Source organism: Mobula birostris, chromosome 9 (genome assembly GCF_030028105.1).
Source record: "Mobula birostris isolate sMobBir1 chromosome 9, sMobBir1.hap1, whole genome shotgun sequence".
NCBI lineage: Eukaryota > Metazoa > Chordata > Chondrichthyes > Myliobatiformes > Myliobatidae > Mobula > Mobula birostris.
In genome coordinates, this window is record NC_092378.1 from 34,523,550 (window position 1) to 34,549,376 (window position 25,827).

Genomic DNA, 25,827 nt, shown 5'->3' on the forward strand with positions numbered 1-25,827 from the left:
TGATGGGTCCAGGACAGGTCCTCTGAGATGGTGACTCCTGGGAATTTAAAGTTACTAGCTGTCTCACCTCTGATCCTCCGATGAGTACTGGCACATGGACCTCTGGTTTCCCTCTCCTGAAGTCTCCAATCTTGCTGACATTGAGTGAGAGGTTGTTGTTATTATACCACTCAGCCAAGTTTTCAATCTCCCTCCTATATGCTGATTCATCACCACCTTTGATACAGTCCACAATAATGGTGTTATCGGTAAATTTGTATATAGTGTTGAAGCTGTACTTAGCCACACAGTCTAAAGCGAGTAGAGCAGGGGACTAAGCACACAGCCTGGTGGTGTGCCTGTGCTAATGGAGATTGTGGAGGAGATGTTTTTGCCAATCTGAACTGACTGGGGTCCGCAAGTGAGGAAATCCAAGATCCAATTGCACAACGAGGTATTGAGGCCCAAGACTTGGAATTTACTGATTAGTTTTGGGGGGATGATGGTACTAAATGCTGGGCTTTAATTGATAAAGAGCATCCAGATGTATGCATCTTTGCTGTCCAGATGTTCCAGGAGTGTGTGAAGATAGCATATGTGGTGGACCTGTTGCTTCAGTAAGTAAATTGGAGCGGATACAAGTCACCACTCAGACAGGAGCTGATATGTTTCATCACCGTCCTCTGTAAACACTTCATCACTGTGGATGTGAGTGCAGCTGGACGATAGTCATTGAGGCAGGTTACCACACTCTTCTTAGGCACTGAAGCCTACCTGAAGCAGGTGGGTAGCACACATTGCTGGAGTGAGAGGCCTGATACTTGTGACCACACCAGCCAGTTGGTCAGCACGGCTCTCTAGTACTCGGCCAGTTACTCTGTCCAGACCAGATGCTTTCCTTGGATCCATTCTCCTGAAGGCAGTCCACACAACATCTTTAGATACTGAGACGAAAGGATCATTGGGAGACATGGGGGTGCACAATGGTTCCTCCCTGTTCTGGTGTCAAATTGAGCATGGAAGGCATTGAGCTCATCTGAAAGCAAAGCTCTGCTGTCCCCTCACTTCCTCATACAAGTTATTTATAAAAATTACAAAGAACAAGAGTCCCAAAGCAGATTCCTACAGAACCCATTAGTCACTGACCTCTGGGCGGAATATGCTCCAATGACTACCACCCTCTACCTTCTGTGGGCAAGCTAATTCTGAATCCACACAGTTAATTTTCTATGGATCCTATGCTTCGTGACTTTTCTGAATGAGCTTACCACGGGGAACCTTGTCAAACGCCTTACACCACATCCACTTTGTCACTTCATCAAAGAATTTGATCAGGCTCATGGGACATGGCCTGCCTCTCACAAAGTCATGCTGACTATCTCTAATCAGCCTATGCTCCTCCAAATACTCGTAAATCCTGTCTTTAAAGATCCTCTCCAATAATTTATCCACCACTGCCTAAGACTCACAGCAGTATAATTCACAGGATTAATCCTATTATCTTTCTTGAACAAAAGAATATCATCTACCATCCTCCAATTTTCTGATACAACTCCTGTAGCCAATGAGGACACAAGGATCATTGCCAAAAGAGCAGCAATCTTTTCTCTTGTTTCCTTTAGTAACCTGTGGTGCATCCTTGAGGACTTGTCCATCGTAATATTTTTCAAAATTTCCAGCACATCCACTTTCTTAACTTTGTTCCAGCGTTTTGAATTGTTTTATGCTTCATCAAGGCCCTGATCACGGTGAATACCAAAGCAAAGTATTCATTAAGGACCTCCTCTACCTTCCCCAACTCCAGGCACGTTTCATTTTTTATCCCTATTGATCCTACTTTCTCTCTTGTTCTTCACGTACACATAGAGTACCTTGGGGTTTCCCCTAATCCTGTTTACTGAGGCCTTCTCACGTCCCTTCCAGCTAAGTCCCTCTTAAGCTTCTTTCTAACTACCTTATAACTCTGCAGAACTCTATCTGACCCTTGACCCTAAACCTTAAGTAAGCTTCTTTTTTCCTCTTGACTAGATGTTCTACATCTCTTATCAACCATGGTTCCTTCGCCAGTCTACCATTCTTTTCCTACTTCAGTGGGACAAACCTATCATGCAAGTTTTCCCTACACAACCTCAACATTTCCCTCAGTACATATTTTTCCCAATTTACACTCCAAAGTTCTTACCTAGTAAGTTCATAATTCATCCTCCCCCAATTAAATATTTTTCCATACCGTCTGTTCCTATCCTTGTCCAAGGCTAACGTAAAGATCAGGGACTTATGGTCGCTATCTCCAAAATGCTCACTCGCTGAGAGATCTGTCATCTGAACAGGATCATTGTCTAGTACTAGATCCAGTTTGGCTCTCCTCTAGTCTACCTGTCTACATATTGTGTCAGGAATTCTTTCTGGATGCACAGCAAAGTTCACCCCCTCAAAACCTTTTGCACTAAGGAAATGCCACTCAACATTCAGGAAGTTGAAGTCACCCATGATAAACCCTGTTGGTTTTGTACCTTACAGATAGAAAAATTAAATTTTTTTTTTAAAAAAAAGTTTGAACCATATGTTTGAGGTATTTATTGATCACAAATTATCATCTTCAATCAGTTTTGATTTTTTTTACCTAAGTTCATCAAATCTCTATAGAAACAAAAGGAACTGTTAAAAGTAGTCAAGCTACCCATTCACATTAGCAGTAATGAAAAAAGAAGAAAATACTCTGGAAATATTCAGTGGAACAGGCAACATCTGTGGAAAGGTAATTTTTTATTGTTAAAATAATCTTTATTCATAATAAAAATATTTACAAGAATAAACCGTGCAATGCCATTTCATTGACAGTGACGTTCATACTCAATGCTTTCCATAATTTGCTATTACATTCCCCTGCTGCCACACATTTCAGGCCTTTTATTAGAACTAGGAAAAGTTAAGAAACCAAACAAGGTTTCATTTACAGAGAAGGGGATGGGGCAGAGAGAACAAAGGCAATAGTTGTGATTGGGTGGAAGCCAGAAGAGATTGATGCAAATGATAGTAGTCTAGGTGAGACAGCTTAGAGAAATGTAAATAGAAGGAGATAAATGAGAACTGCGGAAAAAATGAGAAAACTAAAAGCAACACACATATCTGCAGGTTTTCTCTTGTTTGAGAAAACAAAAATCCTGGAAATGTTATTATGGGACACTGCAGTTACTGTAAATATTAAATAAAAAAGAATTCTAGAAATAAATAGAAAACTCTGGAGAGAGAAAAACTGAGTTAACTTCACAGGTTCCTGAGGACTGTAGTATTTCTCATGGAGAGATTTCTATTTGGAGTCAGTTATTGGTACAAGACATGTTCTTTAAAACCCCAGTGGTATTTGTAAAAAAGCACTGTGTATCTTGGTGAAGGACAGCCTTTAATCTGCCTGGAACTTGTTGGTCTTCCAGCACAGCGAGGTGTCTGTAGGGAAATGCTGTAGGTTGGCACAGGGCAGGCTGCAGGAGTATATGGTGAGGGATGAACTAAAGCCCAGGGCAGCAATGGGTAGGACCACAGCACAGGTTCCTTCCACTTCTGTACGTGAAGGTGCAAAGTTCAGTGGGGAGGCCTCTTAAACGTTGCAATTGGTATCACCTCAGGGAGCCATATGAGGGGCAATGGTGCTATGTTTGTGTTTTTTTGTTAACAGTTCACAAAACTGAATTTAACAACCATTAGAAGATATTTTTGCTCAGTTTCACCCTTGGTATATATTTTTATTATGAGTAAAGTCTATTTTTGAAACTTTAAAATACTGTGTATCTGTGAGGGTACTCATTGCCGCAATGAACACTGCTCATCACTGCTAGTATAGAGAGAATCTTAAAACAGGGCCAAACATTGAAATGCTGCCACTCTCTTAACCTTAGCATTCAACTAGTGTTCATAATTTTCTCAAGGTTCTTCCTTTTATTACATAACCTGAACTAGGTTCCAGCCTTCTAAATGCTTCCAGGCATCTGTTGCTCTATGTATTCCTTGGTGTTATTATTTTGAAGGACCTGTCATGTAAGTGCAATTATGAAGAAAGCATGATAGCATTTCTACTTCCTCAGGAATTTGTGAAGATTTGGCGTGACACCTAAAACTTTAACAAACTTCTATAGGTGTGTAGTGGAGAGTATATTGACTGGCTGCATCAGAGCCTGGTATGGAAACACCAATGCTCTTGATCAGAAAAATCCTACAACACGTAGTGGATACAGCTCAGTCCATCAGGGGTAAAGCCCTCCCAACCATTGAGCACATCTACGTGAAAGCAGCATCATCAGGGACCCCCACCACCTAGGCCATGTTCTCTTCTCACTGTGGCCATCAGGAAGGAGGTACAGAAGCCTAACACCACCAGGTTCAGAAACAGTTATTATCCCTCAACCATCAAGCTCTTGAACCAAAGGGGATAACTTCACTCACCTTCACTTCGTCATTGAAATGTTCTCACAATCTAGGGACTCACTTTCAAGGACTCTTCATCTCAGTCTCTCGATATTTATTGTTTATTTATTTATTATTATTTTTCCTTTTTTTTTGTATTTGCACAGTTGTCTCCTGCACTCTGGTTGAATACCCAAGTTGTTGCAGTCTTTCATTGATTTTCCTATGGTTATTATTCTATATGCAGTTATTGAGTATTCCCCCAAGAACATGAATTTCAGGGTTGTATACAGTGACATATATGTACTTTGATAATAAGTTTCTTTTGAACTTTAAACTTAATGAAACTTTTAAGTAGATTCCAGCCTGTAATTGTTTCTGGGTGTAATGTTGTGCAACAACTGTTGGAAAACAGTTTCAAGTACAGTCCACTCCTCACAATCTTCCACGTTAACACAGATAATGAGGACAATTATGCAAAACAATGTTCTCCAGCTGGAAAACAAGATACATTAAAAATATAAACTGGCCGAGTAAAGCAAGCAGCAGGCTGAAAGATGTGCTCTTGGTGCTATGAATAATGGGCTTTATGCACTGGTAGCAGATGAACTTTGGGGATATTATGTAAGCTGAGCTGGAAAGATCCATACTAAATAAAGTTGTGAGAAGTGTTTATAAGGGCTTTGGTGGTAGTGATAAATTAGATTGACTGCATTATGAATAGTTAAGTGTTCTTTTTTGTAGCTCAATTCATTACAGCTATTTGAACCCAGCCACTGGTTATGTGTATTTATACAGTTCAAATAAAGTCTTGTATTTTTGTAGCTCCTTTCATGACTTCATAGCCTTCCAAAGTACTTTACAGACAAATAAGTAATGAGGCACTGTTTGAAGTATATTTGTAGGTGTGATGTTGAAAATTGGTGCACAACAAACTCCTACAAACAACAATGCAAAATGAGCACCCAACCTATTTATTTTTGTTTTTTTTCTCCTCCCCTTCTTCCTCCTTCTCTTCCTCATCCTTCTTCTTCTTCTCCTACTTCTTCTCTTCTCTGTAGGTTACAATCATACACTGTTCCTTTGATGGACACAGAAGAAAGATCATCAGAATCAGAATCAGGTTTATTATCACCGGCATGTGCTGTGAAATTTGTTAACTTAGCAGCAGCAGTTCAATGCAATACGTAATACAGTATAGAACAAAAAATATAATAAAAGTAAAAAAATAAATAAGTAAATCAATTACAGTATATGTATATTGAATAGATTAAAAATTGTGCAAAAAAAACAGAAATAATATTTATTTAAAAAGTGAGGTAGTATCCAAGGCTTCAATGTTTACCTAGGAATCAGATGACAGAGGGGAAGAAGCTGTTCCTGAATCGCTGAGTGTGTGCCTTCAGGTTTCTGTACCTCCTACCTGATGTAACAGTGAGAAAAGGGCATGCCCTGGGTGCTGGACGTCCTTAATAATGGATACTGCCTTTCTGAGACACCGCTCCTTGAAGATGTCCTGGGTACTTTGTAGGCTAGTACCCAAGATGGAACCAACTATATTTACAACCCCCTGCAGCTTCTTTCAGTCCTGTGCAGTAGCCCCCCCCCCCATAACCAGACAGTGATGCAGCCTGACAGAATGCTCTCCACAGTACATCTATAGAAGTTTTTGAGTGTATTTGTTGACATACCAAATCTCTTCAAACTCCGAATGCAGTATAGGTGCTGTCTTGCCTTCTTTAGAGCTGCATCGATACGTTGGGACCAGGTTAGATCCTCAGAGATCTTGACACCCAGGAACCTGAAACTGCTCACTCTCTCCACTTCTGACCTCTCTATGAGGATTGGTATGTGTTCCTTCGTCTTACTCTTCCTGAAGTCCACAATCAGCTCTTTCGTCTTACTGATATTGAGTGCAAGGTTGTTGCTGCAACACCACTCCACTAGTTGGCATATCTCACTACTGTACGCCCTCTCGTCTCCATCTGAGATTCTACCAATAATGGTTGTATCATCAGCAAATTTGTAGATGGTATTTGGGCCATGCCTAGCCACACAGTCATGAGTATAGAGAGAGTAGAGCAGTGGGCTAAGCACACACTCCTGAGATGCACCAGTGTTGATCATCAGCGAGGAGGAGATATTATCACCAACCTGCACAGATTATGGTCTTCTGGTTATAAGGCATCCGTTAGACTTGTGAGACCATGGAACTGCACCTGGAAAGTCTTCACTCTCCAGGGTGCAGGCCTGGTCAAGTTTGTATGGAAGACCAGCAGTTGCCCATGCTGCAAGTCGCCCCTCTCCACGACACCAATGTTGTCCAAGGGAAGGACATTAGGACCCATACAGCTTGGCACCAGTGTCGTCGCAGAGCAATGTGTGATTAGGTGCCTTGCTCAAGGACACCACATGTTGCCTCGGCTGGGGCTCGAACTCGAACTTCAGGTCGCTAGTCCAATGCCTTAACCACTTGGCCACATGCCCACACAGGTCTTCTGGTTAGGAAGTCAAGGATTCAATTGCAGAGGGATGTACAGATTGTGGGAATGATTGAGCTATAGTTGATGAAAAGCATCCTGACATAGGTGTTTGTATTGACCAGGTGGTCTACGGCCCTGTGAAGAGCCATTGAGATTGCGTCTGCCATTGACCGATTGTGGCAATAGGCAGACTGCAGTGGGTCCAGGTCCTTGCTGAGGCAGGAGTTCAGTCTAGTCATGACCAACCTCTCAAAGCATTTCGTCACTGTAGATGTGAGTTCTACCAGGTGACGGTCATTAAGGCAGCCCACGTTATTCTTCTTAGGCACTGGTATAATTGTTGCCTTTTTGAAGCAAGCGGGAACGTCCACCCATAGCAGTGACAGGCAGATAGCCTCTTGAAGATCCTAAACCATACATTGTCTATCCTCAGTAGTGAGCAATGGCAAACCAAAGAGCATTGCTTCTCACTGCAATTACAGGTCTCAGCTGTTGTTTCCTTGTGCTATTTCCCCATATCAAAACTTAATCAGATGACTTGAAAAGAGATAGATCCCAATTGGCCATTTCTACTCAATCCCTACCTCCAGCCCTGGGATAGTTGCTTTATTGTCCATGCTGACCTCACTGTGGAGGTCAGGTGATGTTAATTGAGGGTGAGGTAGTTCCCTAAGCTTTGTACCTTCCCAGCTCTTCTTTATGCTGTGGAACTTTTAGAACCATAGAACCATAGAAACTACAGCACAGAAACAGGCCCTTTGGCCCTTCTTGGCTGTGCCGAACCATTTTCTGCCTAGTCCCACTGACCTGCACACGGACCATATCCCTCCATACACCTCCCATCCATGTATCTGTCCAATTTATTCTTAAATGTTAAAAAAAAACCCGCATTTACCACCTCGTCTGGCAGCTCATTCCATACTCCCACCACTCTCTGTGTGAAGAAGCCTCCGCTAATGTTCCCTTTAAACTTTTCCCCCCTCACCCTTAACCCATGTCCTCTGGTTTTTTTTTCTCCCCTTGCCTCAGTGGAAAAAGCCTGCTTGCATTCACTCTATCTATACCCATCATAATTTTATATACCTCTATCAAATCTCCCCTCATTCTTCTACGCTCCAGGGAATAAAGTCCTAACCTATTCAACCTTTCTCGGTAACTGAGTTTCTCAAGTCCCGGCAACATCCTTGTAAACCTTCTCTGCACTCTTTCAACCTTATTTATATCCTTCCTGTAATTTGGTGACCAAAACTGAACACAATACTCCAGATTCGGCCTCACCAATGCCTTATACAACCTCATCATAACATTCCAGCTCTTATACTCAATACTTCGATTAATAAAGGCCAATGTACCAAAAGCTCTCTTTACAACCCTATCTACCTGTGACGACACTTTTAGGGAATTTTGTATCTGTATTCCCAGATTCCTCTGTTCCACTGCACTCCTCAGTGCCTTACCATTAACCCTGTATGTTCTACGTTGGTTTGTCCTTCCAACGTGCAATACCTCACACTTGTCAGTATTAAACTCCATCTGCCATTTTTCAGCCCATTTTTCCAGCTGGTCCAAGTCCCTCTGTAGGCTCTGAAAACCTTCCTCATTGTCTACTACACCTCCAATCTTTGTATCATCAGCAAACTTGCTGATCCAATTTACCACATTATCATCCAGATCATTGATATAGATGACAAATAACAATGGACCCAGCACTGATCCCTGTGGCACACCACTAGTCACAGGCCTCCACTCAGAGAAGCAATTTTCTACCACCACTCTCTGGCTTCTTCCATCGAGCCAATGTCTAATCCAATTTACCACCTCTCCATGTATACTTAGCGACTGAATTTTCCTAACTAACCTCCCATGCGAGACCTTGTCAAAGGCCTTACTGAAGTCCATGTAGACAATATCCACTGCCTTCCCTTCATCCACTTTCCTGGTAACCTCCTCGAAAAACTCCAACAGATTGGTCAAACATGACCTACCACGCACAAAGCCATGTTGACTCTCCCTAATAAGCCCCTGTCTATCCAAATGCTTGTAGATTCTGTCTCTTAGTACTCCCTCCAATAATTTACCTACTACTGACGTTAAACTCACTGGCCTATAATTTCCCGGATTACTTTTCGATCCTTTTTTAAACAACGGAACAACATGAGCCACTCTCCAATCCTCCGGCACTTCACCCGTAGACAGCGACATTTTAAGTATTTCTGCCAGGGCCCCTGCAATTTCAACACTAGTCTCTTTCAAGGTCCGAGGGAACACCCTGTCAGGTCCCGGGGATTTATCCACTTTAATTTTCCTCAAGACAGCAAGCACCTCCTCCTTTTCAATCTGTACAGTTTCCATGGTCTCACTACTTGATTCCCTCAATTCCATAGATTTCATGCCAGCTTCCTTAGTAAATACAGACGCAAAAAACCTATTTAAGATCTCCCCCATTTCCTTTGGTTCCGCACAAAGCCGACCACTCTGATCTTCAAGAGGACCAATTTTATCCCTTACAATCCTTTTGCTCTTAATATACTTGTTAAAGCTCTTTGGATTATCCTTCACTTTGACTGCCAAGGCAACCTCATGTCTTCTTTTTGCCCTCCTGATTTCTTTCTTAAGTATTTTCTTGCACTTCTTATACTCCTCAAGCACTTGATTTACCCCCTGTTTCCTATACATTTCATACAACTCCCTCTTCTTCTTTATCAGAGTTGCAATATCCCTTGAGAACCAAGGTTCCTTATTCCTATTCAATTTGCCTTTAATCCTGACAGGAACATACAAACTCTGCACTCTCAAAATTTCCCCTTTGAAGGCTTCCCACCTACCAATCACATCTTTGCCAGAGAACAACCTGTCCCAATCCACGCTTTTTAGATCCTTTCTCATTTCTTCAAATTTGGCCTTCTTCCAGTTCAGAACCTCAACCCTTGGACCAGATCTATCCTTGTCCATGATCAAATTGAAACTAATGGCGTTATGATCACTGGAACCAAAGTGCTCCCCTACACAGACTTCCGTCACTTGCCCTAATTTGTTTCCTAACAGGAGATCCAATATTGCATCCCCTCCAGTTGGTCCCTCTATATACTGATTTAGAAAACTTTCCTGAACACATTTTACAAATTCTACACCATCTAGACCCAATCAATGTATGGGAGTCCCAATCAATGTATGGAAAATTAAAATCCCCTACCACCACAACTTTATGTTTCCTGCAGTTGTCTGTTATCTCTCTGCAGATTTGCTCTTCCAAGTCTCGTTGACTATTGGGTGGTCTGTAATACAATCCCACTAATGTGGCCATACCTTTCCTGTTTTTCAGCTCCACCCATAAGGACTCAGTAGACAAGCCCTCTAATCTGTCCTGCCTGAGCACTGCTGTAATATTTTCCCTAACAAGCAATGCTACTCCCCCACCTTTCATTCCTCTGCCTCGATCACATCTGAAACATCGGAACCCTGGAATATTAAGCAGCCAGTCCTGCCCCTCCTGTAGCCAAGTTTCACTAATTGCTACAGCATCATAATTCCACATGTCAATCCACACCCTCAACTCATCCGCCTTTCCCGCAATACTCCTAGCATTGAAATATATACACCTCAGAAGATTTTTACCACCACTCACAACCTTTCTATCAGCGGATTTGCTTAAACTTTCAATATCATTTATTTTCACCCCAGCCACACTGTCAGCTCTGGCACTCTGGTTTTCATCCCCCTGCAAATCTAGTTTAAAGCCTCCCCAATAGCACTAACAAACCTCCCTGAAAGGATATTGGTCCCCCTGTGGTTCAAGTGTAACCCGTCTCTCTTGTACAGGTCCCACCTGCCCCAGAAGAGGTCCCAATGATCCTGAAATCTGAAACCCTGCCCCCTACACCAGTTCCTCAGCCACTTGTTCCTCCTCCAGAGCATCCTATTCCTACCCTCACTGGCACCTATCCCCTATCTCCCCTATCTGAAAGCAGACAGGCCTTGGTTTAATTTAAAAACGCAAACACAAGGAAATCTGCAGATGCTGGAAATTCAAGCAACACACACAAAGCATTTTGTGTGTGAGGCCTTGGTTTAATATCTAAAGTAAAAGACAGCCTCCAACTGTACAGCATTCCCTCGGTTGCCAAAGGAATCCCATTCTAGATTTTTGCAATTAGTGATTCTTACTAGTGAGGGAACATCTCAAAAAGCAATGTGACTCTAACTTCATTCTTGTATAAATTTTAAACATATCTTATTGCCATTCAAACTGAATAATGAGGAATGCTTGTTTCAAGAATGACTAAGAAATTGTTCCTTTTCACACATGTCAAACAGCAAGCAAGGCCAATAGTAATTCTGGTAAAGTGTCTGTGATTCAGTGATTGTTACAATAGTAGATAATGCAAAGGTATTAATTGAGACGTTAAGAAGTAATAATTTGAATGGTAATGAATTTAATTGTGGACCAAAATACTAGAGATTGTATCCATCGTAGCCTTTCACCCAGTCTTTACTGGACAGTCCAAATCGATTTCTGAGTTTTTAGTTGAGGGAGCTGTTCACAAGAACCAACATTCCCGAGAAACAAATAATCTGGAGGAGGAAACTTCTCAATGCTTTTCTTGTCTGTTTGTTCTCTCATCACACCAGCAACCCGAGGATAGCAAGATACTGTGAAAGGGCTATTACATCAAAACTCTTCTCCTATCTGGTGCCCTTTATTTTGTGTTTGTTGAAGGAAAGTCACTGAGTGATTATAATGCTCACCACTGCCCAGCTCATTTTTTTGCCATTAGATGTCTGAGTCAGACTGAAGAATCCTCAGATAGGCAGGATTGTTGCACCCAATTTCTCAGCACTTTAAAGCTTCAAAATGCCCCCTGATGTGCAGCTCAGATGGGGAGTGATTTACGTGGATGCATTTTAACAGGAGTGTTAGGTGTGTGCACATTTTTCACACTTTTGCTATTATCAGAATATAAGAAAAGTGGGAGCTGACTATGTACTGAAAGCTCCCAATTTTCATGGTTGTTGCAATGTCCAGATAACTTGTTTGAATGCAATGTTGAATAATTGATCGATATTGGCCAAGGCATAAGGAATACATCCTTTGCTTTTCTTTGAAGTATTGCTGTGGTATTTTGATATCCACTGGGGACATGTAGTAGATGGCATTGGATTAAGGGTCGCATTTGAAGGAGGCACGTTATTTCAGAGAATGTAGCACCTTCTTAGTATTTTGTGGTGAGATCCATTTTAATTTGTGTACAGACATCTCTGGAGTGGTCTTTAAATCCACACCTTATGATCAATGATGGGAATTCTACTCATTGCGACACATCTGATGAAAGTAGCAGATTGTGGAATCATTTGATGTGTAATGCTGATGTGATGTTTGCACTGCAATTGCAGTGCTCAAGACTCCAGCCAAGACTTTGTAATAACCTTGTCTCACTGCAGCAAGGAACCCTGCCAGCTCTATTTAAAGAAATAATTATAAGATAATCGCGAGTTGATTTTGGCTGGGTATTGGAAAATTCTACCAGAGTTTGGGGCTTTTTACAGTTACTTCAAAGTAAAAATTGCCAAAAGATAGCATGGGTGAACTATAAGGCTCTGTGGCACAAACAAGGATGGGAACCTCTAGGCTAAAGGATTTTTGATGACTTTAAGAGTGCTGCACAAACCAGTTTTTTTTTGGACATGATTGATTTATTAGTATGCATTAGAATTCAAATTCAGTGTGTCTGGTAGAGTGGAAAGAGGATATGCAGAACAGGCCAGGCTGAAGGAACAGGGAGCAGGTGAAAGTTTGTTAGTAGGTGCCATACCTTCTGAGTCCATTCAGGGAACAATTCCTCCAACTGAACCTCACAGAGGAGCACTGTGTAAGACACACGATTTTCTTTCATTAAGAGTCGGCCGTCTGTTGCAGGCATGACAATAAATTCAGAGCAGGAGGAGACCACTTTGCCAGTTGAGGGCTACATTGCCAGTAAGTGGATGGTCTATAGCTTCAAGTTGACAATTACAAGGGCAATGGACTTCTACTTCCCTCCAGGCAGAAGTTGGATATTTTGCAACATTATTGAATTTGCCATCCACCATTATGTGTGAGAGGGCACTGAGGACAGAGTGATACTATCCAGAATGGAGAAGCCCATTCAGCATGCAATGAATGCATTTCTTTCCACCACCAGTATAGTGAGGCTGCAATATGTTGAATCAGCACAATACACTGCACTTATTCACTAAGTTGCCTTGATAGCATTTCCAACTTCATGACCTCTACCACCAAGCAAGACAAGGGGAGCAGCTACACGAGAACATCAGCATTTACAAGATTCAACAGGCCTGATTTACAACTATGTCACTGTTCCTTGATTGTTGCTGAGTTTGTACTTTCCTGCCAGCAGTGTGGGATTGGATTTCAAGTGACAGGGGCAAATAAATTAAAGATGTACTTTAATTGTTCTAATAATAATTAAAATCTGAAGTAATATGATTCTACATTTGTAAAATTAGGTTTACAGTCCCAGGGAAGCATTTTTGCTGTGCTTAAGATATCCTACCCTTAAAATTTCACATTCACCCTAAATTCCTGACCAGTTTAGTAGTTATTATGAGGGCAATTATCACAACCTCAGTTTCTTGCATGGATTTCAATACTCAGCTCACATAGCAAACATAGTTAACAAGTTAACATAGCAAAGCTTTTGATGGAACAATACAGACTGCACCAAGGGTTTGGGAGTTCCACAGTGGGCTTCACCCATATGGACCCCACAAAGATTTTACTCCATAACACCAGATTGTTTTCTGCCTCAGCATTTCTTTTTTTTTGTAATATTTGGGTGAATATGTTGCTGTCACACCATCATTTAAATGTTGGAGACTCAAAGAGTCTCTGTTGCAGAGACTCTTGAAAAATTGTGCTATTGTATTGAACACTTAGGGCAGGTGGGACTGATGTCACCTTCTTTTGTTGCAGGGTTTTTTAAAAAAATTAGTTCTTTATATTAATCTGAGATCAAGGATCAACTTTATTCACCATAAACATGTACATTTACGTGTATTAGGAAATTTGCTGTGCTACGTGTATCAAAAGTTCAGTGACTGTAAAGAATAATGAATTATGTAAAATAAAGTTAGAAATGTAGATATGGAATAAAATGTGCATTAATCCATAAATACCAGCATTATTTACAATGTAAATAGCATTATAAAAAGTACTTAAGTGTGTTTACAGTGCAGTGCAGTGACTCCAGTGATGGAGGGGAATGGGGACAATGCTCGGGATGTAAATTGGTCAGCTGATTAAAATGTGGCTAGAATGAAGACATTATACAAGAGAAAACATATAATCTTACTTTCTTCAAAAAGAAAGGCCACTAAAGCAGGGGGACCCAGGGACTGTCTAAAATGCACAATCTTCTTTCTGATTTTGATGTATCCAGTGCCATCTTGTGGTTATTACTGGATATCTTCCCAGATTCTGCTTCTTTAAACAGAAAGAGCACAGGCACATCCAGTGATTAGGTTTTCTCTAACAACACAGTTACCGCCTGACAAGAGTGCATTGCCATCAAAAAGAAGCCTCATCCTTTTCATGCATGGAGCCTGCTCACAAATTGCAAACAGCAGACTCGAGAACTAGATGTTGGTGTCTCTGACAGTATCTACTCCTAACTGTGAGAGAGATCCCTCATCCAACTCCGATAATTGTGTGCCACCTAGTAAAACCCCTTCTTGAGACCATCTACAACTGCAGGTGGATTTTTCCGTGGAGCTGAGAGCAACAGTGAGATACGCCATGGATGGTGTTGCAGAGTGGACGTTCATTCATCGGCTTTCTCCTCCACATAATTTTGCTCTGGACTATCAAGAAGATAAAAGAGGACAAGTTGTTATCAAAATGGAATGACGAATTCACAGCGGTGCTCAGAAATCCTTGATTCTTGGCTCATGTTAAGTTAATGGAACGCAGTTAACAAAAGGTAAGAGCCATAGCTGGCCAATAGTTCAATATCAGAGAACGCGTACAATATACAACCTGAGATTCTTGTTCTTCGCAGACATCCACAAAAACAGAAGGGTAACCCAAAGAATGACTGGCAGTAAAAGTGTTGAACCCAAAGCTCCCCCCTCCGACACACGTGCAGCAGCAAAGCATCAACCCTCTCCCTCCCCCACCTACTTCAGCAAAAAGTATCAGAACCCTCCAGCCACCAAGCGAGCAATAGCAAAGCCCCAAGAAAGACCGTGATCTGCAGTACAACAAAAACTAATTGCTCACAGTGCCAGTCTTGTGCCAAAAGTCACAATACAAACACAGACCCATTGAGACCATGCTGACCATCGACCACACTAATCCTACCCCAACCCATTTTATTCTCTCACATTCCCATCATCTCCCCAGATTCTACCACTCACCCGTATTCCCAGGGACCGTTTACCGATGTGGGAGGAAACCTGAGCACCCAGAGGAAACACACATGTTTACAGGGAGACTGCACACAGACAATGCCAGAGGTCAACACCCAACACCCAATCTGGGTCTTGAGGCTCAGAAAGTGGAGGGTAGGTCAAAGAGGAGAAAGTCATTGGCTATCATCGGTCTTCAACATTTGTTGAATAAATCCTTTTTGTATTTTGGGTGTATGAACATCATACAAAGAAAGTTCTTTAAAAAAGACTGCAGCTGTCTGAAATGGAAACAGAAAACACTGGAAATCTTCAGCAGGTCAGGCCTCATCTGTGGGAAGAGAAACATAACCAATGCTTTAGGTCAAGGATCCTTCATCAGAACATCAGTATTTCTAGAATTTTCAGTGTTTTTTTATATGAATTGGGGCAAGCCTGGATCTAGTTGTGAAAATGAATTCCCCAGTAGGGACAGTACCAGGGTTCACACATCACCATGTAACTGACAGGTGGTTATACCTATGGAGTTGAAAACAAAGGTGCTTTAAAAATAAGATGTACAGTACATCTGGAGAATGAAAGGATGTTCAGTGTGACCAGTTTGGATGAATAAGTCAAAGAGCTGAGAAATGTTTGGGTTTGGGTGTGTTTTGATTTGCTTTTTAGCTGAGCCGGCACAATATTGTGGGCCAAATGGCCTGTTCCTGTACTGTACTCTTGTCTGTTCGAAATGAAGCAGAGAAATGTATAAAAAGAAAGACCAAGAAGGGATGAAGGATGTGATTTAGTTTCCGATCAAGATACAGTCATTCTAATTCTGCCTTTCAGGGAACTAATGGCTTGAAACTAGAAGAGTTAAGCTGATTTAAACTGCAAGTCATCAGCTTCTGCCACCTCTCACATTTCCTTGATTCCAGATGAAACTGCAGGAGCCAGGATGGAATTTTTAATGTGTTTGCTATTCTGACTGAAAAGGAACCAATTTATTAAAAAGGATTTATTGTTAGATTTATTAAATGATACCCCTTTCCCAATACATATGTATGAAACACCATTCTGTTTTTTGAAACACTCACAACACACTGGAGGAACTCAGCAGGTCGGACAGCATCAGTGGAAAAGATCGGTCGACGTTTTGGGCTGGAACCCTTCATCAGGACTGTAGGGGGAAGGGGCAGAGGCCCTATAAGGAAGGTGGGGGGAGGGTGGGAAGGAGAAGGCTGGTAGGTTCCAGGAGAAAAACCAGTAAGGGGAAAGATAAGGGGGTGTGGGAGGGGAAGCAGGGAGGTGATAGGCAGGAAAGGTGAAGAAAGAATAGGGGAAAACACAATGGATAGTAGAAGGAGGCGGAACCAAGAGGGAGGAGGTAGGCAGCTGGGGGAGGGGGCAGAGTGACATAGGGATATAGCTTGGCACCAGTGTCATCGCAGGAGTTGCCAGTCAGCACTGAACTCAATGTATCAGCTCCGGATTTTTCTTCGGCGTTTACTCCTGAAACCTTGAGTGGATAAGCTGCTAGGCAGCAGACGTCTGAAATCAGAGTTTTCCTTCTCCTAGGTGAGTTGCCAACCGCAGCTGACGAGCCCCATTTGCCCGAAGTAACTGGTTTTAAACTGCCGGTAACCCACCTTTGCCACTTCTGTCAGTAGAAATGGTTCCACCAGGCTCAGAAGCTAAGCTACACATGATGGCCAGGAGCTGGACTTGGCTGTCAGATGCAATATGGGATGTATGCCATTGGGAACATTTAATAGCTAGTGGGAGTTATTCCCCAATACCATCCCCCAGCTAAAACAACCTTAAGGAACTGTACCATAAATGCTATTTGAAATTATATTTGAAAGGAAGCTAACATATTAAAGTGGCAGATGAGAATCTGTTGTAAGTTTATAGCTGAATAATGACAGAACGATCATTTCCTGTACTTTTAATTTTTTTTAAATTACCAACATTCAGCCTTTTTTTAAAACTATATCATCCCTATGTTATTTGAGATAAGCCCATTGCAGCATTCCTGGAGTAGAAGTTTACTGGAAACAAGCTGATGAGACATGCCCATCCCTGCTGGCAGAATCTAATTTGTCTACACTGGTATCCTCAAAAAAGAACGTATCACCACACAGGAATGTAAGATTGTGAGGAGTTTTTCATTTTGCAGTGGAGCTGGTTTTTATGTGCTTCTGTAATGAAGTGCACCCAAAAGGTATAACTATATGTGTTGGGTTCAGGTCAGATTTGGTGTATATTGTCATGAAGTGTTCAGCTTCAGGTTAGGTCTGGCTGTGGTGTACTGCGCTGGCTTCATACTTCATCTGAACTAGGTTCATGTAAAAGTTGTTTTGTGATGATAGTGGGTTGGGTCAGGTCAGGAGGAGTTGGAATTGAGGGGAGTCATTTGTTTAATTTTAGATTCTTGTGACCTCTAGTTCTTCTATAATATTAGGTCTTAAAGGCATCCGTTGGTCTTGCGAGACCATGGATCTGCGTCTGGAAAGCCTTCACTCTCCAGGGCACAGGCCTGGTCAAGGTTGTATGGAAGACCAGCAGTTGCCCATGCTGCAAGTCGCCCCTCTCCATGACACCAATGTTGTCCCAAGGGAAGGGCATTAGGACCCATACAGCTTGGCACCAGCGTCGTCGCAGAGCAATGTGTGGTTAAGTGCCTTGCTCAAGTACAACACATTCCCTTGGCTGGGGCTTGAACTCAAGGCCTTCAGGTCGCTAGTCCAATGCCTTAACCACTTGGCCACGGATTAGGTCACAGTCCACACAAAACACCACTCAGCATTTTTTGGCAACAAATGGACCATCATAGAATTTAAAATGGGGATGGACATGAAAAGAATGTAAAACAACACAGAAGATACTGGAGGAACTCAACAGATCAGGCAGCATCTATGGAAAGAATACACAATCGACATTTCAGGCCAAGGCCCTTCATCAGGACTGGAAAGGAAGTGGTAGAAGCCTGAATAAGAGAGTAAAAGAATCTAAACACTTGTTTGGGGATAATATACTAGCATGGATTCAGCGTTGTTGATGGAGCGGAAACCATAAGATCATAAGGCATAAGAGCACAATTAGGCCATTCGGCCCATTGAGTCTGCTTCATCATGGCTGGCCCATTTCCCCCTCAACCACATTCCCCTGCCTTCTCCTCGTAACCTTTTATGCCCTGACTAATCAAGAACCTATCAAGCTCCACCTTAGCAACACCCAATGATCTGGCCTTCACAGCCACCTGTGGCAGTGAATTCCATAGATTCACCACCCTCTGGCTAAAGAAATTCCTCCTCATCCACTTTCTAAATGGATGTCCCTCTATTCTGAGTCTGCACCCTCTGGTCCTAGACTCCCCCACCATAGGAAACATCCTCTCCACGTCCACTCTATCGAGGCCTTTCAACATTTGATAGGTTTCAGCGAGATTCCCCCTCATTCTTCTAAATTCCAGTGAGTAAAGGGCCACAGCCATCAATCGGTTCTCATATAATAACCATTTAATTCCTGGAATCATTCTCATAAACATCCTCTGAATCCTTTCCAATGTCAGCACATCTTTCCTTAAACAAGGAGCCCAAACCTGCTCACAATACTCCAAGTGAGGCCTCACTGGTGCGTTATAAAGCCTCAGCATTATATCCTTGCTTTTATATTCTCGTCTGCTCGAAATGGATGCTAACATTGTCTGAGTCACTGGTGAGGAAGGCGCAGAGTAGGAATGAACCTGTCTTTCTCTGGGTGTTAGATGGGGACTAGCACCCTGAAGGGTGATGATACTTGCAGGCTGCCCAACACAATCCTTGGACTGTGGTAGATGGGTACCACAATAAGCAGCTATTCACAGATATCTCAAGGAGTTGAAGAGGGCACTAAATGCAGCATTCCAAGTATGGAGATGACACAAAACTATTTGAGTGTGAGTTATGAAGAAGAATGCAAAGGGGCTCCCACGTGAGATGGACAAATTAGGTGAAATGGCAATTGCATAGCAGGTGCAGTTTAACACAGATTATCCACTTTGGTTCTAAAATTATGAAGTCAGGTTATTATCTGAACTAAGGAAGATGCAACGAGAGCAAGATGACCTTGTAATGTCAGCAAGTGTTCAGATGCAGCAAGCAGTTAGGGATGCAAGTGATAGCTTAACCTTCATTGAAGAAGGATTTGAGTACAGGAGCAAGGAAGTTTTGGCCTTAGCGAGACCTCACCTGAAATTTTGTGTGGCATTTAGAATTGTCTGAGGAAAGATATTCTTGCTATGGGGTAGTGCACAAAGGCTCCCTAGACTGGTTCCTGATCCAGCTGTACTGATGTAGAGGGAGAGACCAAGGCCTATAGTCACTGGTGTAGAGAAGAATGAAAGAGTATCTCAGGGAAACTATAACATTTCTACAGGATAATGGAATATGTTCCCAAACACTGGCGAATGCTTAATTAGGATCCATAGTCATGGTTTATGAGCTATGCCACATGGAACTGAGAAAAAGGGAAAATACTTCACCCTAAGGATAGTGAGGTTGTCAAATTCTCTACTACAAAAAGAGTGGGGTTATTAAAAGTCATTAATTACAGATAAGAAGGAGGAAGATTCTTCATGCCAAAGGGATCAAGAGATATGTGAAGAAGAAAGGAACAGGGTTTTGAGGTGGATGATCAACAGTTTTGTGTTGAATGATGCAGCAGGCTCAAAGGACCAAGTGGTCGACTCCTGCACCCTAAGTTACATAAGTTAAACAATGCCCTACACCAGTAAAGCTGTATAGTTACTATATATAACTTTATATATACAGTATAGCTTTATACTATAAAACTAGTTACTATATGTATCAGTTACCATATAGTTACTGGTGGATGTGTCGCAAATATTGTGACCTTTATGCATCCTGCACAATTTGATAAAATAAACATTTTGTAAGAACGTAACAAATTAGAACTGGGTGATGCTGTTTGCTTCCCTCTTGCTCCCTTATTCACTAATTTTCAAGCTCAGCTTCACTTCCCTCTGCTAAATCCATCAGGTCTGGTAACTTGTTTTGTTTCGTCTGAATGCATAGGAATAATCATTACAATAAGTAGAGAGGCATTGGACAAAATTGTTTGAAAATGATATTTCCATATTTAATTTTAAGTTTTGTGTATGATTACTTCTTTTCAAAAATCGCAGATGCTGGAAACCTGCAAATAGGAAAATCTCAGCAGGTCAGGCAGTGTCTGTTTGGTAACTAATGCAATTACTATCTCCATTCAATATACCTTTATCAGGAGGTAAAATTAGAAAACAAACCTATTTTAATTTCAGAGAAAACAGGTGGGTGAAAAGGATAAAAGGAATGTTTACAATAGGGTGGGGACACAAGATTCAGTTGATGTTGCTGGTGTCTCCTGAGAGCGGGTGGTCCAGGCTTACTCGCTGTAGCTGACCTGATGGGAGGAGATGCACGTGGAGGGAAATGAGTGAGATAGAGAATAGTAAAGACAGACACATGCTGGAACTATGAGCTGCAGAACACACCAACTGCTGAAAGAAAAGAGAATGCTGGAAATATTTAACAAGCCATGTGGTATTTATGGATAGTGAGGAAAAAAAATCTAACTTAATGATACAGTTAGATGGCAGTAGGTCAGAACTAGGCACTTCTGATACAAAGAGGAACAGATGCTTGTCTGAAATTGCTGAATTCAGTATTGAATTCCAAGCTCTACAACATGCTAGGAAGAAAGTTGGGATGTTGTTCCTTGGTTTACATGGAGTAGGGGATCAGTGCTGAACTGGACAATATTGGGTGGAGGGGACTGCAATGCTACATCAGTGTCTACTAACAGGCATGAGGGAGGACTGGTTGGGCCAGGGGTTGAGCCTTTAATAGCAAATGCAAAGGAATTACATTTCATGTCACATCACTCCCTAAATGACCCCTCACCCTACGAAAACCCACAGGTAGCTTGTCTGAGATAACTTTCTTTCTTTCTTCTATACATTCCATAGGGTGAAGAGACTGGTCCGGCACTGGTGGCACCATTCAACTTCAACAAGTATGCCACAATAAAGAGCATGGCAGAGGGCATGCTGGATGTCACCTTACTCATGTCGAACGCAAAGCAGCTGGCAATAGCCATCAATCAAGGACCGGAGTATAGATTCTACATTCCTCTTACTGTCCTCATTTGTCTCTGCCTCTTAATTCAGATTGTTATCTTCTTATTCCTTATCTTTATTGGTGAGTGTATTCTGCAGTTTATAGCTGCTAACTTCATTCACGAGCTGGCCCAGTCTGTCAAGTTTGATCACAGGGGTGCTGTGTTAATGACTGAGGTCCAACTGGTATTTAAATTTGATAGGGTTGGTTAACTGGGATAACCTATACTGACTGAGTAGAATTCCAGCAGCACACCATCATTGGCTGCCTTGCTAGGTGGACCAGAGAGAGCCTATGCTATCAGGGAAAGGTTTCAATTGAACATACTGTTATTGACAATGAAGGGGCATTATGGCTGGAGCCAGATTTTGGCTGCCATTCTACAAGCAAACATGAACTGGGAAAATAGAAAACACAATCTCAATGTGAGAAAGAGCATATTCCAAGTTTCAACGCCTGCCCCATGGCCTTGGAGCGAAGTCAAAGTAAAAGGATATTTATTAGCAAAGTATGTATACAGAGTACAAATCTGAGATTACATAAAACTATAATCATAAGACACAGGAGCAGAATTAGGCTATTTGGCCCATCAAGTCTGCTCTGCTAATCAATCATGGCTGATCCTTTTTTCCCCTCCTCGGCCCACTCCCTGGCCTTCTCCCTGTAACCTTTGATGCCATGTCCATCAAGAACCATCAAGCTCTGCCTTAAATACGCCCAAAGACTTGGCCTCCACAAATTCCTGTGGTAACAATTTCCACAAATTCACCACCCGCTAGCTAAAGACATTTCTCCACATCTCTGTTTTAAATGGATGCTCCTCTATCCTGAGGCCGTGCCCTCTTGTCCTAGACTCCACCACATCCGTTTCACATCTATTCTGTCTCAGCCTTTCGATATTTGAAAGGTTTCAATGAGATCCCTCCCCCATCCTTCTAAATTCCAGCGAGTACAGACCCAGAGCCATCAAACATTCCTCCAGTGATAACCCTTTCATTCTGGGAATCATCCTTGTGAACTTCCTTGGAACCCTTTCCAATGCCAGCACATCTTTCCTTAGATGAGGAGCCCAGAACTATTCACGATACTCAAGGTGAGGCCTCACCAGTGCCTTATGAAGCCTCAGTGTCACAGCCCTGCCTAACGTTGGATTCCGCCCTCTCCCCTCCTTCTGCCTGAGTGACAAAGTGGAACTGAAATCCCGTTCATCCACTCTGCTGATCTCTACCAAGTTCTCTTTACAGGTTCTTGCAGTTTTTTGTGACTTTGTGAAGTGGTAACTACGTAAAGAATTTTGTGCTTAAGGTGGTTAGTGATGTCTTGTGTTCATTGGTACACATCTAGCCTCAGGCACACTTTGGATTAATATCACCCCCACACCCAACATCTGAGTGCTCCATCACACTCCACTCACCCTTCAATAATCCATACTCCACACCCAAATCTTCGAACACACATGCACTGTCTTTACAACCATATCACAAGATCATCGCACAACACTTTCAGACATGCCTTCTTCTTTCCTGCTAGATCAAGTGAGATGAAACTAAAGGCTGGAGGGTGCACCAGAGAAGGACAAATCTGCCTGCATGTCTAGGTCCCAGATTCTGCCCAAAGTATGGATATCTGCTATTAAGCCTCTGACTGGCAGCAAGTCCGAGGAAAAAGAGAAAATCTGCAGCTGCTGGAAATCCAGCACCACACACAAAATGCTGGAGGAACTCAGCAGGCCAGGCAGCATCTATGGAAAAGAGTACAGTTGACATCTTGGCCCGAAACGTCAATGGTACTGTTCTCCATAGATGCTGCCTGGCCTGCTGAGTTCCTCCAACATTCCATGTGTGTTCTGTGGAAAAAGCATAGTTTTTCAAATCTTGCACATTAAACTTCTTTTCCAGACATATCATCTCAAGCTAAACTCACAACGTTTTCTGAATTACTAGTTGCAAATGTACCAGAATGTTTACCGAGTCATATGCAGGCACCAAGACATCAATATTTTACCCCTTGATTTTAGATTTTTAGCCGCCACCTCTGATTTGACGTTTTTCTGTAAGTAGGAGTATTGCTTCTGGATGAGGAATGGGTGGATCACCAGACACCAGTGAACTGTACAAACATAAGAAAATCTGCAGATGCTGGAAATCTAAGCAACGCAAAAAATGCTGGAGGAACTCAGCAGGCTAGGCAGCATCTATGGAAAAGAGTAAACAGTCTATGTTTCGGGCTGAGACCCTTCATCAGGACTCAGCAGTTGATGTTTCGGGCCGAGACCCTTCATCAGATCCCAATGAAGGGTTTCGGCCCAAAATGTCAACTGTTAACTCTTTTCCATAGATGCTGCCTGAGCTTCTCCCATTTTGTGTGTGTTACAAGTGAACTGTAGCCAAGACAAGAGGTGAGCAAAGGCCAAGGCCTGAGGGAGGACTTTGCTGAGGCAGCCTAGAGGAAGGGCTGGAGGGTGTGAACTGTGCTTTGTTGGTATATAGAGAAGCTTGAGATCACTGATGAGAAACTAGGGGGAGTATGGCACTAGTAATTACATGGATTGCAGCATGAAAGCTCCAACTCATTCTGTGTTCTTGTGAACCCAACCACAATGCAGTCTCTCATTGCAACACGGGCACTGATTGCCCAATGCTAGGGTGGTGCAGTGGAAAGTCAGCTTGCTGTCATGCATACTTTCTACCGTGTAAGCTCTGTGTGCTGCCATCATGGCTGTATTCAAGAGGGCTTAGTGCCTGGCAATCTTTTCTCCGGTCGATTATTAAACTGGCTGAAGCACTCTCTAAAGGTAGAGTCAGTACTTCCTTAGAGTATGAATCTGCTGTCCACTGTCATGGAAACCATATTTACATCTCATTTACATATTCTATCATGTCAGCGAGCCAAGCCACAGTGTTGCCTCCATATCAAGGAAGGAAGTGTCTGCATTCCATAGCTGAGCAGTCCACAGATCAAGGAACTCGCCAAATAGCTTGAGATTATTGTTAAAGAAACACAGAAGTCTCTGCAGGTGCCAGGTAAGGACTCAGAAGGCAGGGAGGAGAGAGCCACGGAGATTAATGTCAGGGTCAACGCAGGCAGCGAATCTGGGTGATCAATGTCAGAACCTGGATATAGTGAAGCAGACTTTGTGATATGATTTGTTACTGTATCAATAAAACATAATATTAATAAACACTCACAACAGTGTTGCGTTGAACCCAGCATCTGCAGAGTATTCTGTGTTTATAATATTAATAAATATAGTTTCAGTTGCATTGGTCAAGGCCTGTATTTTAGATTCCAATACATTTTCAGACCAACTATAGATCAAACATTAGTAAATCCCTCAGGCCCTCTTGCTCACCTTTTTAAAACCTCTGTCAATCATGACATGCACCAATAATCTGCAGCCCCCCCCCCCCCACATGTGTCCAATTATTGACGAATTTTGAAACTGATGCCTTAGGCTTCAATGTTTTCTGGGACTTTGTGGGAGGGATGTCACCTCTTAGTCTGGGGTGCAGAGGAGCATCCCCAGATGATGCCTGGTTTGGAGTATTTCAGTTACAAGGAGAAGCAGGGTATGTTTGATTTGTTTTCTCCAGAGTGGAGGAGACTGCAGTCTGACCTAATAGAGGCATAAAAATTTATGAGAGATAGATAGAATAGATATTAAGATTTTTTTTTTCTCTTTGGTGAGGGTATATAAAACAAGAGGGAACTGATATAAAATGAGAGATAGGAGGTTTCAAAAGGATCTGAGGAAGCAGTATTTTCACCCAGAGGGTTGTTCATCACTGGAATATACTGCCTGAGGAGATTGAGCAGGCTGGTACTCTCAGAACATTTACAAAGCATCTAGACAAAGAAGGCATATAAAGCAGTGGACCAAATGCAGGTAAACGTGATCAGTTTTCTGTAGGCAAGTACAATGGCTGGCACGGACATAGTGGCCTGTATCCAAGTTATATGACTCTATAATATAAAACAGTATAGAATAAAAAGAGTTGAGGTCACCATTGGCCAGAGTTGACCATGGATATTGCATCTAGATATGCGAGTACGATATGGGGAGCAAGCTGTTGCCCATGTTGCAAGCTCACCCTCTCCACAAAGGAACAGCAGAGACTGATACAGTTTGGCACCAGCAGCTTCACAGGAGTTGCCAGTCAGCGTTAAACTCAATGTAGGACTGCCTCAGCGACTCCAGCTCTGGATTTTTCCCTTGTGGCTTACCCCAAAAAGCCCTCCCCGTGAGTTACCCCCAAAGCCTTCCCCATGAGTTACCCCCAAAGCCTTCCCCGTGAGTTATTCCCAAAGCCTTCCCCGTGAGTTACCCCCAAAGCCTTCCCCGCGAGTTACTCCCAAAGCCTTCCCCGCGAGTTACCCCCAAAGCCTTCCCCGCGAGTTACCCCAAAGCCTTCCCCGCGAGT

At 42.4% G+C, this 25,827-nt stretch overlaps 1 protein-coding gene across 4 annotated transcripts in view; it reads left to right on the forward strand.

Annotated features, from left to right (window-relative positions):
* LOC140202658 (ninjurin-2-like) overlaps nucleotides 1-25,827 on the forward strand; it is a 288,428-nt gene that overhangs the window by 257,078 nt on the left and 5,523 nt on the right. For 2 of the 4 annotated variants that reach the window (XM_072267784.1, XM_072267785.1), the window contains exon 4: nucleotides 21,256-21,487. In XM_072267784.1, the coding sequence (XP_072123885.1) occupies nucleotides 21,256-21,487 (232 nt within the window). Of the gene's footprint in view, nucleotides 1-21,255; nucleotides 21,488-25,827 lie in introns of those variants that run through there. The other 2 variants (XM_072267787.1, XM_072267789.1) reach the window with 2 other exon arrangements.